General features: G+C 40.3%; 1 protein-coding gene across 2 annotated transcripts in view; it reads left to right on the forward strand.

Moving 5' to 3' along the window:
* The window catches only part of SLC36A4 (solute carrier family 36 member 4), a 41725-nt gene that overhangs the window by 17381 nt on the left and 6629 nt on the right, over nt 1-17715 (forward strand). For both annotated transcript variants that reach the window (XM_069565184.1, XM_069565185.1), the window contains 4 exons: nt 91-318; nt 3093-3191; nt 7501-7670; nt 14053-14222. In XM_069565184.1, the coding sequence (XP_069421285.1) occupies nt 91-318; nt 3093-3191; nt 7501-7670; nt 14053-14222 (667 nt within the window). The remainder of the gene's footprint in view (nt 1-90; nt 319-3092; nt 3192-7500; nt 7671-14052; nt 14223-17715) is intronic.

A 17715-nucleotide genomic window follows, 5' to 3' on the forward strand; every position in this document is an offset into this window, starting at 1 on the left:
ATCACAGTTTTCTTTATATTTCTCCATGCTTATAAGTTAATGGAAGTTTTTGTCTTCCCTCTTCCTTATTCTCCTGGTAATCCTGTATAGGTGCATGAAGGGTTCCTGGAGAGGAAAGTGTTTGTTTTGAATAGCACCAATTCATCAAGTCCATGTGAGAGGAGAAGTATTGACCTCAGAATATATATGCTTTGCTTTCTTCCGTTTTTAATTCTTTTGGTCTTCATTCGTGAGCTCAAGAATCTGTTTGTGCTTTCATTCCTTGCCAACATATCCATGGCTATCAGCCTTGTGATAATTTATCAGTACGTTGTTAGGGTAAGTATAACGTGTTTTTAACTGTGTTGTATGTTTTTTAACAAGTAAACATTTTTTTTTTACTTTAGAGGTAAAAGTGATGATAAGTAAAGACCCTACTTCCTATGTGTCACCTAGGACACAGAATCAGGTTTTCTTTTGGGGGATACTGCTTAGCTGAAGAAGTGTATGGCATAGAGGATGAAAGCATAGGCTTTGTAGTCAGATCTGGTTTTGAATCTTGGTCAGTATGCTTCTGAGCTGTATGGCATGGCCTCAGAAGGTAGTAATGCCTCCCCTACTAGAGTTGTAAGATGCAGGACCCTGCCTTAGTACACTGCCTAACATGAAATAAAGAACTCATCAGTGTTTTGTTTATTCCTTTAAGACTTAAGCCAGTCATAGGAGATGGGAGTCCAGCTGTGATGTAGTGATTTTCTTTCGCGCCTGAAGCTTTATTCGCCGCCACTGCTTCAGCTCACTGACACTGCCCTGGGCTGTAATCTCTTTCTGCAGTGACCACAACGCAGCTCATCATCAGTAGTCTGGAGATACTTAGCTCACTTTCCTTAAAATAGTCTGTTGAGGGTGTCCAGGGGATCTGCAAATCCCTTAAAGTTATTTATAAGATTTAGTGTTTCTTGCCTGGAAAATCCCATGGACGGAGGAGCCTGGTGGGCTGCAGTCCATGGGGTCGCTAGGAGTTGGACACGACTGGGCGACTTCACTTTCACGTTTTAGTTTCATGCATTGGAGAAGGAAATGGCAACCCACCCCAGTGTTCTTGCCTGGAGAATTCCAGGGACAGGGGAGCCTGGTGGGCTGCTGTCTCTGGGGTTGCACAGAGTCGGACACGACTGAAGCAACTTGGCAGCAGCGGCAGCAGCAGTGTTTCTGTATGTATATGTGCTTTTTCCACTGGGCAGCTGTATAGCTTTCATCTCTCACTGGGGGCAATGACTCAAAAAAGGTAAAGAATCCTTATTTTATTCTTTTCTGATGCAATCAGACTTTTTAGACATTGCTGCCAAAGTAGTTGTCCTAAAATCTCCATTAGCAGTCCATGATGAATTCTCTTATGATGAGTCTCTGTCTCTTTTTTGCCCTGTCTGAATTCCAAAGCCTGTGGACTCGTTGTTTTAGCACATGTGAGTGGAAGAGGAGAAGCAGGAAGACCTCATAAGATTTTCTAGAATTCCTGACCCCTTAGTTGGACGTCTAGGAGTTAGTGGAGCAGAAATGTATGTTCCTTAGGTAGAGGGAAACTTGTGAGCCTTGAAGGACAGTTTAGTATTATCCAGCAATCCAAACATTTTAACTTTCCATTTTGATCCTAACATGTTTTTAGTCATGTAGCACCATCATGTCACACAGTTCTACTTGTGCTTCACGTTTTCTCAGTTCAGTTGCTCAGTCGTGTCTGACTCTGTGACCCCATGGACCGCAGCATGCCAGGCTTCCCTGTCCATCACCACTTCCCGGAGCTTACTCAAACTCATGTCCATCTAGTTGGTGATGCCATCCAACCATCTCATCCTCTGTCGTCCCCTTCTCCTCCTGCCCTCAATCTTCCCCTGCTTCAGGGTCTTTTCCAGTGAGTCAGTTCTTCGCATGAGGTAGCCAAAGTATTGGAGTTTCAGCTTCAACATCAATCCTTCCAATGAATATTCAGGACTGATTTCCTTTAGGATTGACTGGTTGGATCTCCTTGCAGTCCAAGGGACTCTCAAGAGTCTTCTCCAACACCACAGTGTTGGAAAAGCATCAGTTCTTTGGTGCTCAGATTTCTTTATGGTCCAACTCTCACATCTGCACATGACTACCAGAAAAACCGTAGCTTTGACTAGGTGGTGGACCTTTGTCAGCAAAGTAACATTTCTGATTTGTAATGTTCTGCTAGGTTGGTCATAACTTTCCTTCCAAAGAGCAAGCGTCTTTTAATTTCATGGCTGCAGTCACCATCTGCAGTGATTTGGAGCCCAAGAAGATAAAGTTTTTCTAGACCTCTCTTATTTCCCCAGTTATCCCTGTGCTCTCACACTCAGTGTCTTTGCTCATGCTTTCCATCAGCCTCGAATTCCACTTCCAGTCTAGTAAGGCAGAGAACACAGGGTGGTGAGGAGACTTGGGGTAGCTGGAGGAAGTAGCCACTTTGGACCCAGACATCTTGAACAAGATGTGCAGATTGTAAGTTTCCAGATAGTGAGGGCTGGAACAAGGGTGTATGAGTCAGCACCAAGTCATCGAAGCCAGAGTCAAGGCTTCTGCACAAATAATAAGGGTGATGGCAATCGTCAGGTCGAAGAGTGAAACAATGAAGCCTGGAGCTAGGGAGCCACGCAGGGTGATGAGGCAGAGAGCCAGAGTTGGGCAGTCTCGGAAACCAAAAGAGCAATGAAAGGAGAGAGGGGACGAGTTCCACTGGATACTGTCAGCAGTGGTTGGCAGCTGGTTGTACAGCTCTCAGCTGAGATGATGAAGATGCTTGCGCGTTTCCAGCGGTGGCAGGAGCCATGCCCAGTGAGAACAGCCTGGGCCTTGCAGGTGGAGGCAGGTAATCAGGAGCGTTCAGCTCAGCTGGAACGTGCGGGCTCGAAGCAGACAGTTGCTTCCGGCAGTAAAATCCGAACAGCTTGGCTACCTTTAGCATAGGATGCTTAAACTTTTTATTGAAAGAATTATTCATATTTATAATCTACATTTGCTAGTGTGAAGCTCATAAGTATATGATTTCACTCTTCTGCTTTAAATTGTTTCAAACAAGTAAGTAACTTATTTTTTCTTTCTTTCTCCAGAATATGCCAGATCTCCACAACCTTCCAATAGTGGCTGGTTGGAAAAAATACCCCCTCTTTTTTGGTACTGCTGTATTTGCTTTTGAAGGCATAGGAGTGGTAAGGATTTAGTCTTCATTATTATTTTTTAAAATCTTAAGTCAACACAGAGACCTACTTACATTTAAAAATACATGGTTTTCTTTCCTGTTTCTGTTTTTTTTGTTGTTGTTGTTATTTCTATTTTTTTATTCCTAGAAAATGATTTGCATTTTGATATGATAATCTTGAATTACAGTTTAGCTCCTCTACTAACCAGGAGTTCATCATGTTTTATCTTGGATAATTTTCTTAATAAGTAAAATGAGAGCATTAGAATAGATTATTTTTAATATTTTGTTGTGAAAATTTTCAAACCTATATAGTGTGATGAACTCCTCTGTAAGCGTCACCAAGCCTCAAAACCCATTAACTCATGGTTAATTTTGTCTGATCTATATTCACTCTACTCTGTTAAGTCTGGGTTATATTTAGACAGATCCAAAACATTATATCTTATAGACTAGATTATTAGAAATGAATTGAAATTGTTATAAAGTTTACTATTACCTAAGAAGAGTCAAACATAAATTCTTTTTAGATTTATGCATATCATATTTGTTTTGTGAAATGATGTTATCATGAAGCTAATACCAAGAGATACAAACATCGTGAGGACTCTGAGATCCTGAATATTTCCATTCAAGATGTTTCCAGTTTGGGGACATCCTTGTGGCCTAGTGGTTAAGACGCTGAACTTCCAGTTCAGGGGGTGCAGATTTGGCCCTGGTTGGGGAGATAAGATGCCAAATGCATGCGGTGTGGCCAGAAATTAAGAAAGGTGCTTCCCTCTACTGAAAGTCTAGAATGTATGGATTTGGGCAAAAGAGGATGTTGCTGTTTGTGTGCTCCCTCAGTCTGTCATGTCCAGCTCTTTGTGACCCCATGGACTGTAAGCTGCTGGGCTCCTCTGTCCATGGAAACTTTCGGGCAAGAATACTGGACTGGGTTGCTGTTTCCTACTTAAGGCGACCTTCTCAACCCAGAGATCAAACCTGCATCTCTTGTGTTTGCTGTGTTGGCAGATGGATTCTTTGATGCTACTCCACCTGGGAAGCCCCCATACTACATTTGATCTTGGTCAAAAGACCATGTCTCTTTGTCTTTTCATACTGTTCAAGGGGTTCTCAGGGCAAGAACACTGAAGTGGTTTGCCATCCCCTTCTCCCTGGACCCCCTGGTGGCTCAGATGGTAAAGCATCTGCCTGCAATGCAGGAGACCTGGGTTCGATCCCTGGGTCAGGAAGATCCCCTGGAGAAGGAAAAGGCAACCCACTCCAGCATTCTTGCCTGGAAAATCCCATGGTTAGAGTAGCCTGGTAAGTTACAGTCCACGGGGTCGCAAAGAGTCGGACACGACTAAGAGACTTCACTTCACTTCTCCCTGGACCACTGGGTCCTTCTCCAGTGACCCAGACCCTGATGCCGGGAAAGGTTGAGGGCAGGAGGAGAAGGGAGGAACAGAGGACAAGAGGGTTGGATGGCATCACTGACTCAATGGATGTGAGTTTGAGCAAACTCAGGGAGATAGTGAAGGATGGAGAAGCCTGGCATGCTACAGTCCATGGGGTTGCAAAGAGTCAGACACGACTTAGCAACTGAACAGTGAAAGGCCATAGCTTATGTTTCATAGACTGATGTTTGGTGTGGGAGCAGAACCACTGATAAACATCTGTTTGTATGAACCACAGACAAAATAGAACTGAGACAGTTTTATGCGATTTTAGTTGGGTTTCTGCTCTCTCTGAATTCTCCTTTACAGAATTCTTACTAATTCTTGGAAGCTCCATTTATCTCTGTTAGAGACATAATTGTAGATTTTCATTTCTGCTTTAACTAGTAAGCCGTCATTAAGCTATTAGACATTTCCAGTTAACTGTTGTTCCTCTGACATCTCAGATTCAACAACTCTGAAGTCTGACACATACTTTTGCTTTTTTATATAAAATCAGTTTCACTTCCTCATTTCTGTATTTCTTTTAGTTTTACTTTTGGTTGCTCAAACTTGAAACACTGGAGTATTTCTTTTCACTGTGTCCCTGGTTTCCCCATTCCAGTCAGCAATTAAGACGTGTTGAGTCTTCTTTTCGTCTTTCCCCAAATCAGCTCCATAAGTGAGGTTATGTGTGGAACAGGCGGCTCTGCTTCACGCGGATAGAGCCTCCGTAGTGCCCGTTTCCTTCCTAAACTGGCGCCACCTCTGACTTGAAATTCCTCTTTCAGTCTGGGTTTTCTCTGAGCATACAACTCGTGCACTCTTCTGTTTTCTGTTAATCACTCACAGTTTTCATATGGACTGACCTAACTCACCCGAAGAGCGGAGATAACATTAGTTATTATCTCATGAGGTTATTGTGAGGACTATGTGAGATCCTGCATGCAAAGCTTTTACAAAAATACCTGGCACACTGTAAGCACTTAGTATATACTCATTATTACTTAGTGTAAATTTGTATGCCCAAAACCTCCAAAAATTTGCCTACAAATTGAACTTTTAAATTAGCCCTTTCCCCCCGCCCCGCCCCAGTAGTATAAATACTTATTCATCTCACTGGGGCTTCCCTGGTGGCTCAGACGGTAAGGAATCCAGCTGCAATGTGGGAGATCTGGGTTTGATTCCTGGGTTGGGAAGATCCCCTGGAGAAGGGAAAGGCTATCCACTCCAGTATTCTGGCCTGGAGTATTCAATGGACAGAGGAGTCCACAGGGTCACAAAGAGTCAGACACGACTGAGCGACTGTCACACTTAACACGTTCATCTCATTGACAGACAACAGATACAGATGGATAGATAGAGAAACAGTTGTAGACGTGTGTACTTGGGTCAGTATGCGTGCATGTACCTACTAACTCTGTCTGCTGAGAGAGCGGAAGGCAGTGGCACCTAGAAGCACTGAGCCCGCTTAGTGCCCAGATCGTGATTCTCCAGCAAAGGAAAAAAAGTTCTTCAGAGAAATGGCTGATTACAGGACGGAAGCAAGGAAATTCAAGGTATATCTGGAGCATATTGTAGTGCCAGAGAGAATGTGTGTGTGTGTGTTAGTTGCACAGTTGTGTCTGACTCTGAAACCCCATGGACTTTAGCCGGCCAGGTTCCTGTCCATGGAGTTTTCCAGGCAAGAATATTGAAGTAGGTTGCCATTTCCTTCCCCAGGGGACCTTTCTGAGCCGGGGATTGAACCCTCATCTCTTACATGCCCTGCAATGGCAGGCAGATTCTTTATCCGCTAGTGCCAGCTGGGAAGCCCTGCCAGAAAGTACGGAAGTGCTCAAAAACCAAAAGAATAGATGCACATCAAAAGGACAGAGGACCTCACTTGATGGAATTCACGATGACCGAAGCTGGAATGAGAGTAGAACAAAATGAGCAGTAGTAAACTATAAACCAAATGTATATGAATCCCTATGAATGCGAATATGTGGTTAAATAAATAAGCACATAGGGCAGATATCCAAATAGCTTATGTAGATACTATCCTCAGGGAGTTGTAACTTACTCCCCCCAGTCCCTGGAGTGTGGGCTGCCTGTAGTGATTTACTTCCAATGAATAGAGTATGAGGAGGAGGAAGGAAAGAACTTTATAAGCAGAACTTTACTGGCAAACACTGCCTTAACCAGGGAATCAAAATGAACTTCACCAGCGATAAATCATGCTGACAGCATGTATGATAGGAAGGGCATCGCACCTCCATGGTGTACTTTTCTGAAAGCTATATTCCCAGTCTAGCCATGAGGAAGACATCAGACGATTAATAAAGGGGCAGTATGCCAACTACATAACCGTGCTCCTCCAAACTGTCAAGGTAATCAACAATAAGGAAGGATCAACAAACTGCCCCAGACCAGAGGGGACTAAGGACACATGACGGCAAAATGCAAGTGCTGTCCTGCCGGACCCTGGAGCAGAAGAAGGACATTTGCGGGAAAACTGGTGAAATCCAAATACATTTTGGAGTTTAATTGTAATGTCCCAATATTGGTTCTTAGTTGTAACACATGTACTTTGGTTGTGGAACATGTTAATCAAAGGAGAAATTGGTCAGGAGTGTATGGGAGTCTTTTGTTTATCTCTGCATTTTTTCTGTGAATCGAAAATTATTCCGAAGTAGAAAGTTTATTTTTTAAAAAAACCTGACAGTTTTGTGTATTAAGAGCTGATTTAAAATCTTTTTATTTTAGGAATTAAAAAAAATCTGTAGTCTGAAAAAATATGTAATATTTAGAAAAATACATAAACCATTATGTATTGCATATACTATACAAAGATTAATTTGGGCACCTATCAGGAGGATGCTATATTGTTTTCATTTACTTGCATTCTCTTCTTAGGTCCTTCCACTGGAAAATCAAATGAAAGAATCAAAACGCTTCCCCCAGGCATTGAATATTGGCATGGGGATTGTCACAGCACTGTATGTATCATTAGCTACTTTAGGATATATGTGTTTCCACGATGATATCAAAGGCAGCATAACTTTAAATCTTCCCCAAGACGTGTGGTAGGTAGACAAGAGTTTGTTAACCTAATTTGTATATTTTATAATTTACTAGTGTTTTATGATAAAGGTGTATTTTCAGTTTTATGGTTTAAACATTTAAAATCTTTACTGTGGTTTCTTTATTTGTGTAATCTAAATTTTTTCATAATCATCAGAGATCATCTGATTTTACAGATTTTTGTGGCGTATTTTTAAAAGATTAAAATTACAGGTTGTTCCAAATTTGGATAACAGGTGAAACGTGAACTCTTTTAATATGGACTCACTTTAATAAAAAATTTATCCTTGCTGCCAAAAATCTAACATTCTGGGTTTCTGATAAAATCATATAACCCATCACTTATGGCCCTCAAGGTTTTAGTGGTCAGCTTTAACACTGTATGTGCCTCAGTCCTTTCTGAATACAGGACACATTATACAGTTGACCCTTGAACAACAGGGGTTTGAACTGCATGGGTCCACTTATATGGATTTTTTTCAATTAATATGTTAGAAAAATTTTTGAGATTCAAGACAGTTTGAAAAAACTCACAAACTACACAGCCTAGAAATACAAAAAAGATATGTCATGAATCTATAAAATATATGTAGCTGTACCTGTAACATACAAGATATGAGTTAATTGACTGTCAGTAAGGCTTCTAGTCAGTGGTAGGCTATTAGTAGCTAAGTTTGGGGGCAATCAGAAGTTGTATGCAGGGTCAGACCCCAGCCCCTGCATTGATCAAGGGTCAGCTGTAAATAGTGTGGTGCATCTTAATATTCTCTTTAATATTAGAACCATATTCTGCTAAATGAAGCAATATGTAGAGTCTTTATCTTCTTCCAGAAATTGATCTTTGGAGATTTAATAAAGATATTGGCAGTGATTATGATGTAGACTTACTCCCTTATTTATGAAATGGAAAGTAACTCGTTAGTTTTGATAAATGCAAAGAATAAATGCTGACCTAATATCGTGCTGCTCCTTTAGCTGTTTGGATGGAAGTCTGTGAAACCTTAAATTTAAATATTTTGACTGGCTTCCTGATGAGAGTTGGATTGCTATTCAGTAGACATTTGAATCCTGGGTCCTCATTAGAGTCCAAAATGTTGTTAGAACAAGTGTGTGTAGGGAACCATTTATGATAGGGAGAAAGTACCTAGAGTAGTTTCCAGGTTGCACAAGTCTCACATATGCAGTGTGTTTATCTTTTTTTTTTAATTACAGTTTTACTTTAGCTATGATATATTTAGGAAGGCATTCCAGGATGGAACCGTTTCAGTGCTATACGTTTGTTTCAAGCTGGAGACATGACTACAAACAAGACGTGATTGTTTGGCATTTATTTCATTAACCTATTTTACAGTTGATAATATAATTTTGTTTCCTTCAAAAGTGCTCCTTTTTTTCTTTTTTGTGATAGTTTAGTATGGAGTATCGACAAACAGCTTATATAAGAGGATCAAGGCCAAGAATTATGGTAGTTTAGTTTCTCTGCAAAGATAGTACAGCATCTAGAAAACAAAATGATACATTTCTCCACTTGAAGCAAAGTTTAGACTAAATCCTAAAAGCAAATTCATAAGTAAATTTTACAAGTACTATAAGATGTAGGTGGGGAAACGATCTCAGAATTCTCCCCTAGCCTTATTCATGAACGTATCTGAAGAAAGTCTTAAGGGGGAAGATACCGAGGTGGGAGTGCCTGCGTGTCAGGTTGAGACGCTCCTCTCCCCAGGGAGCTAGGAACCTGGCGAAGTAGCAGTGGGCACGGAGGTGGAGGGCATGCTTTTGGTTTTCACAGCTAAACCTCAAGGGGGTGGTACTGTCCCTGCAGAAGCTCTAATGAATCCTTCCCTTTTTCTGCATCCACTCCCCACCTTTGCCTTGTTCCCTAATTGCCATGGCTCCCCAGTTAGAAAGGAACTCATTATAAGCCTTAATTAAAACCAGACTATCAAATAAAACAACTCTCCACTTTCAGGTTGTGACTATTTTTTTTAGTTGACCAGATCATAGTTTCTATTCAGGAAAGCCTGGTTAGACACCTGCTTTTTATTTAGAAGAGGGGAGCCTTGTATCCTTGGAAACAAAAATCTGTACAAAACAGGAAAGCAAGTCAAGATACTCCCCTTGAGAGAACTGCTGCTGAGTAGCGCCTTCTTGTGGAGACATGCCGCTTCTGGCCTACAGTCTGTTTCTTTATGGTTGCAACTGTGCGTGTGTGCTCAGTTGCTTCAGTCACGTCCGACTCTTAGCGACCCTATGGGCTGTAGCCCAGCAGGCTTCTCTGTCCGTGGGAAGAATAGTGGAGTGTGTTGCCATACCCTTCTCCAGGGGATCTTCCCACCCTAGTGATCAACCCCCGCCCCCACCCCCCGTCTCTCACATCTCCTGCATTGGGAAGTGAGTTCTCTTCAACTAGAACAGTTAAAATACTAGCCATGGGTGAGGGATACTGGAGAGAAAGCGGTTGTCTTTCATAATGATAATCTTCCAAAATGAGACGTTTGGACTAGGATAATCATGGGGTTATCGCAGAGATTCCTATCTTGAATTGCTGTGTATGAGTCCCTTCTTCCCTCCCCTTCCTGTGCTTCAGGCAATAGGCTGAGCAGTTTAGGGTTGTGTAATGTACTCTTTATTGGCTGGGTATTGATCTTGGAGAGGCAGCAGTGAGCGGTGATGTGAAGCGAGATCTTAGTTTCCTGCCCAGAAGTTGAACCTGGGTAGCCTGGATGAAACTAGCCACTAGATCAGCAAGGCTTAGAGGCTAGAAGCCCTTGCCCCCATTGAAGTGCATTTCTCAAGGAGGCAAAAACTGTGAAAAGAGATACAAAGTTTGTTATTAGACACAGGCAATCACAAGTGCGAGGGCCCAATGGAGAAAGTCTGTGTAGCTGAGGAAGATGTAAGGCGGAGATGCACACCTGGAGGGCAGGGCTGGGGTGTCCCCCTTAGCGACGAAGAGCACTGCAAAGAGGCAGTTAAGGCACTCACATAGGGCAGCTCTTCTGGGCCTTTGTTTACTTTGGGCCAATTACCGGGTTTCTTTTTCCACACCTGACTTACCCTAGGACCCTCCCCCATGGGCATGTGCAACACCATGGACTGTAGCCCACCAGTCCTGGGCTGGAATCCATTTTCCAGTGGATGCCAGGCAGCCTTGGCATCACATACTATGGGGGCATGCCCCCTCCTTTGAGCCCAAGGAGCTTTTGTGCACATGTTCAGTGTCTCCCTTGCCCCAAGGATGGGAAATACATGACCTCTTGATCCTTTACTCAAACAGGGTTTAGCCCCTCTCTGTTTCTGCCGTGACTATTACCTTAAGGTGTGCACAGAAGATCTAGCCTGGCTATTTTCCCTGTTTCTGTTGTTATTTCTATTTCAAAGTGCAAAGAGGAGGCTGGTTGTAAATACATAATCTGGAGCCCCCCTATCTCCTGTCTCAGGAAATGCAAACAGGAGGCTAGCTGTAGATTGTCCAGCCTGAAGCCCATTTTTTTTTTTTTTTTTTTTTGGTCCCAAGAAATGTAAGCAGGAGCCCACCTAATCCCTGCCTCCGATGTGAAAGCCAGTGACTGAGACTGTCACAGGAGCCTAGGGAGCCCAGCTACCAGCCATGAGAAGCTGCAAAAGGCTTTTGATGCCACGTTGGCTTAAAAGTCTCAGAGTCCATGTGGGGTATTCCTACAATAAAAGGTTGAGTTAGAGAGCAGCCCCAGAATAAAGCAAGTATGGATTAGAGAGACTCCATGTTATTAATCACTTATCACCTTCAATCTTATGAGGCATCATCTTTTGAAGCTAATATTATGAGTGATATTGTTCAATGTAGTGCATTTAGCTTTTGAAGTAAAGGGTACATTTTAAAGATTATAATAAAGTAAATTGGGCCTCCCCAAGGGCTCAGGGGTTAAAGGACCTCCTGCAATGCAGAAGACACAGGAGACACGGGTTCGATCCTTGGGTCGGAAAGATCCCTTGGAGGAGGAAAGGGCAACCGACTCCAGTGTTCTTGGAGCCTGGCAGGCTGCAGTCCATGGAGCCTCACAGAGTCGGACACAACTGAGCGACTAAGCAATCAAGTAAATTCACAGTTCTGAGCTAGAACAGGAGCACCTTGAGGCAGAAACCCTCCACCTCTGGGCTTGTGATGCATCTCCATAGTATAGCACGTTGCTCAGCACTTAGTAAATGTTCATTAAATAGTATTCTAGGTATGAAAGCATTTCCCTTGTAACTGCTAGTCTTAGTTGAATGATGTTTTGGCAGTGTTTTTCCAGGATTTCCACTAGAGTAATCCAAATAGCAGACATTCTTCTAAGAGACATCAAGGGTATATTAAGTTTTCAGATAAACAGACACTGAGAAGCAGTAAAGTGACTTCTTCCATCTCACGCATGGAATCCTTTTGAAGCACACATTGGATAGGAAAATTCAAACAGGAGAGAAGCATGTAAGAACAGGGAAGACATGGGGTAGATATTTTAATTTATTTAGATAAGTGAACTGGGACTTCACATTCCCCACAAAACAGAAAAAAAATCTTAGGTCTGAGTTCCTGTTTGTAGCATACAGGAACTAGGAGGTTAAATATTCTGGGAGATATAGATGACAAATAGTGGCAGATAATCAAGCTGTCTTAATTGATCCTACCAGGAAATCTGGGAGTTGACCTCTGAGGAATTTGTTACCTAAGATGAAAATGTTTAGGCAAGAATGGAATCACCAAGAGGCCCAGTAAATAAAGATGCAGAGAAATATAAGGAAACAGGATAAAGAAGATTTGCATATTCTGAACTATTTCTTCCATTCTCGCCCTCAGAAATTCTTAATGATATTCTTCCAATATTAAAGTTGCCTATATCTAGGAATCCTGGCTGAAATGACCTCTGCCTTTCCTTTCCTCTGCCTGTCTTCTTTTTTCATCACAGTAAATATTATTAAATTTCTGAAACTATTAGCATATATGGCCAACATTAGTACATATGGACAATTACTGCAGATACATGCTTAAAACCAGAATGAGAACAAAGGTTGGTAAACATGTAGGAAAGTTGAGTATAGAAAAATAGAGTGCTCTAAATTATAGATACGAAACATGGAGATTAGAGGGTTCTTGAAACAAAAATAAAAATGGAATAGTTGACTTTAAAATCCTGTAATGCTTCTCCTTAACACTGATTTCTGTATTACTCTCTGATGGATCCTTAACAAATATACCAGCTTCTAAAAAGATACTGACCATTTTATTTCCCATTTTTACTCTGGGTAATAACAAATGATAGTAATTACATGTAATTAATATTCCTGAGTAGTGTTAATAATAACCAGATTCTTAACCTATAAAATTTGTTTTATACCAATAGAAAAGTTATTTTACCTATATGTGTAATGATATATTTTTAGATATATTGTTAATCATATTTTTAAAACATGTAAGTTAAAAGATAATTAGAAAAAAGGACTGTAATAATAAACTGATAAGAATATTCAATTCTCCAAAATTATATATCAAAGTATATGAAGCAGGAGTCTTTTGGTTATTTTGTACATTTCAACAGCTTGACCATTTATGTTTAAACTTTAAAACATCAAGGTGAGAAATACGCCTTGAGGTCTTTTTAATAGTAAGTTTGTATTATTCCTAGCCCTGAGGCCTTCCTTCTTTCCTTAATTTTGCTGTTGGTAGTATTTTCAAATCTGTTTCTACTCAGCTTCCTTCCTTCCTCTTTCACTCCTAGGATGAATACATTATAGAAGGAGACTTAATCAAATTCCTTCTTGTTTGGCAGCTGTTTAGGAAAACTGTTTATAATCTTGACCTATTAGTGATAGCATGCAGTATTTGTCTTTTTCTACCTGGCTTTTTCACTTAGCATAAAGCCCGCCAGGTTCATGCATGTTGTCTTGTTTTTTGCTCATGCATGTTGTCTTAATATGAATCTAACTTTCTTTTTATTTTGGTTATTTTCATTTTATTTCTTTTATTTTTATTATGACTTAGATAAACAGAGAATAGATTGGTGTTTGCCAGGGGCTGGTGGATGGGGGAAAAGAGGAGTTTGGTAAAACGATACAAGCTTTCGGTTAAAAGATGAATAAGGTCTGGGCATCTAATGTATAATGTGGTGACTGTGGTTGATATTACTGTATAGTATGCTTGAAATGTGCTGAGAGTAGAATTGGTGTTCCCACCAAAACAGAAGAAAATAGGCAAATATATGAGGTGATGGATGTGTTTGTTAATTAATTCTGTTTGTGGGAATTCTTTCACAATGTATATCAAACCATCATGTTGTAGACTTTAAATGTCTTATAATTTCATTGGTTAGTTAGATGTCGGTAAGGCTGGAAATAAAAGAATGACTAAATTCTGAAAATTTTTAACAGGTTATATCAATCAGTGAAAATTCTGTATTCCTTCGGCATCTTTGTGACATATTCAATTCAGTTCTATGTTCCAGCAGAGATAATTATCCCTGTGATCACATCCAGATTTCATGCTAAATGGAAGCATATATATGAATTTGCAATAAGGTCCTTCTTGGTTACTATTACTTGTAAGTATCACTGCATACTTATGATTTTTATTGTTGAATTTCTTCTAATGAAGCTACTTAAAGTATATTTTTTATATTTTTGAAATAATTATGTTCACCTAACTAGATATATTTTGGTTTAAAATTCTGTTATTCTACTGATAGAGAAGAAAATCATAAATCAGATCCTATCACACGTAAAACAAGTAACCAAATTATTATTTTCAAAATAATATTGCTCATGATTGAAATATAAGTATATTTAAATCAGATGCATAAGTGACTCTTTATATGGTTGATAACATTTTGCTTTGGCTTTCTAGTTTCCTGAGGTTTTTTTATATCTGCTAACTTTTGTATGTTTAACAGTTCAGCTCTCCATGACTACCCATACGAATGGGTTTTGTTCTGTTTTGGTCTTTAACAGCTTTAGTGGCTTATTTTACTTACTGTTTGAAGGAGTGTGTATAATATCTCATTATAGTTTCATATTATAAAATGCCCCACAAGGCAGAATTAATCATGGAGACTCGTGGAGAGGGGCCTTCATTTTGCCGTGGCACTGTCACAATGATGCGACGGTTCAGAACTCAGGCCTCCCACTTCCTTGCTGGGTCTTTAGTTAAGTTACAAACCATCTTTGAGCCCTTCTTTCCTCAGCTATGAAATGAAGATAAGACATTTAAAAAATATGAACAAAGTGGTTAGAAGTTGCTGTTAATACTATCTTTGTTGTCACCACTTTTATTATAATTGCAAAGAGAAAGACAGTTGCCACACCGACCTATCTGAGGAGATTGCCTAGGATGATCCCAAGGACGAGATGACTGGTGATTGGCGGACAAGCCGCTTTGGGGATTCTAGAGAAGATTTGAGTAACTGTCTTGGCCCATTCGAGGTTAGAGAATGGTAGAACTAGAAATTCTGGACAACTCTAAATTTCATTGAGCACCTTGGGGTGGAGCTTATGCCTAGATTTAAAGAATTGGGTGTATTATATTTTGTTCAAGGAAACAGCAAAGCTGGGCAAAGTCGATAAAGTAGATAAGACATACTTTTCGAAGCAATTAATTAAATGAAATATGTCAACTAGTAAGGGAAATCACATTGAGGAATGAAGTCAGTAAACCCATACTCCAATGATTAATGAAACACCCAGGAGGAAAAAATTATTTTAAAATGTTTTAGAATATTCTTTACACATTACTTTTATTGACAGTTTGACAGCTGTACTAAATAAAAAGACGTATTTTAGGCAAAGTCCTTTTATCAGGAGATGTAAGGCAGTTCTATTCTGAATGCATGTCTCCTTTTAAGATTAGCTACTGAATTTTAATAACTTCACCCACTTCCGCACATTGGCTGCTGTTATGCTGAGCTCCCTGTCTGCTGTGGTCCGGACCAGACTGCACCTCTGCCTCCAGGAGTTTATCCCCACAGCCAGGGCTTTTCCTCAAGGGCTGAGTAGAGAGCACCGAGAGTTGCAGCCTGTTCTTTGTTGCTGCTGTCTTTTAGTTAAAAATAGAGAAGCCTGTTTAACCATATGTGAGGGCTGTATTTACAGCATGCATTGGGCACAGAGAACGCAGACCATGTCATATGCCCTTCTACTTCACTGAGACACATCGCTGGCCTCTGACCTTCATCTAAATCTTTGGCAGGTCCTTCCAAGTTAAAATCAGCTGATGTTCATGACAGACCTGTTTTGTATCCGTTATCCAAAGCACTTGAAAATGTCCTGGGGAGGACTCTACTGACGGGTGTGTAGAGAGCTGGCGGGACCTTGTCCTGTCTGTAGAGCAGGTTGTACCGCCCCAGCAGGGGAAGTGGAGGCCCAGCTGGGTTTGCACATTTCAGGCCCCATAGTCCTTTCCAGGTTCTCAGTCCACGTCTGCAGGACAGATCTTGCAAAAGTATGGGGCTCATCAGCTTGGGTTGTATGTTATAGCTAGGTCTCCATTTAGTATTGAATCGCCGTTTCACAGCATCTTCTTCATGTAATCGAAAGCTTGAAAGGGTGGGTCAGGCTCTTCCTGCATGTTCCCCATAGACCCTTACCTGCTAGGTAGGCATTACACAGGTAAGAGAGAAGAGTGACTAGCAACTGGCCAGAGGCCACCTTGGACTGCAATAAATGCCTTTTATTTTAAAGGCAAACCTGTAGAAGAAGCTGCTAAATTTTGATTTCAAACCAGTATTTCGATCCCCTGTTTGAACTGAACCTACAAAATATGTTAAATACTACTTATTTCTGTTATTGTCCAATTCATTGATCCTTTTACTGTTTCTAATTTGAAAAGTCCTTGGATTTGAGAGTATGCTTTCTTCTTTTAGTAAACTATGACTACATAAAGCATAAATCTTTCATAGTTTGTAGAATACTATGAAGACATACCAGACCATTTAACTTAGTTGTCACAGTAGCTGCAAATAAGTACCAATCTGTGCCCTGGTATTCTATCTTAGAGTCAGTAGGTATGTGGGGAGGATCATTCACTGTTTGTGCAACTTAAATTTGTGTGCTGCAACTAGAGAAAGCCTGCGTGCAGCAATGAAGACCCAGTGCAATTGAAACTAAAAATAAATAAGTTTTAAAAAAGATTTACAAGCTAGAGTGTTGTTGATGTTACAGTATCAAGCATTTTATTTTTTTCTCTGATATATCTGCTTTTACCATTAAGTTGCAAGAAAATGGGCCTTTTTTGCCATTGCTTTTTTTTTCCATGTCAGAGAAAACTTTATACCTTAAGGATACATTCTTTTCCTCTATAATACAATTTTTGGAAATACTGAATAAGATTAATTAGTACTTACTAGATATATTCATCAGAGAAAGCAATGGTACCCCACTCCAGTACTCTTGCCTGGAGGGTCCCATGGATGGAGGAGCCTGGTAGGCGGCAGTCCATGGGGTCGCTGGGAGTCAGACATGACTGAGTGACTTCACTTTCACGCATTGGAGAAGGAAATGGCAACCCACTCCAGTGTTCTTGCCTGGAGAATCCCAGGGATGGGGGAGCCTGGTGGGCTGCCGTCTCTGGGGTCGCACAGAGTCGGACACGACTGAAGCGACTTAGCAGCAGCAGATATATTCATAATAACTGTCTGTAAATGACAAAGGGCAGCATATTTATAGTAATCCTGTAGTGAATATTTGTAATTTGTAGTGAATAAACTATCCTTATCCAAGCTATCCTTTGACTTACTATTTTTGTGCTTTTTGAGTTCTTCTATGTCACATTTGCCTAAAGTATATATATTTCACTTTCTTCTTTACTAACATTATTAAATAATATTTCAAGCCATTTTTACTAGCAAATATATATTGGTTATATAACATTTAAAGAATGACTTTAATTGATAAATTTCATGATTTAAAAGCATTTGGTAAATGGAATTTTAGTCTGAATAAATAAATTCTAAAATACTATAGTGTTTCTCCAGATGCTTTTCCAATACTTCACTTGATTTACTCATAACAACTTGGCCTATTGGAAAACATTAATAACAAAAA

The sequence above is a fragment of the Ovis canadensis genome, chromosome 21, assembly GCF_042477335.2.
Source record: "Ovis canadensis isolate MfBH-ARS-UI-01 breed Bighorn chromosome 21, ARS-UI_OviCan_v2, whole genome shotgun sequence".
Lineage (NCBI taxonomy): Eukaryota > Metazoa > Chordata > Mammalia > Artiodactyla > Bovidae > Ovis > Ovis canadensis.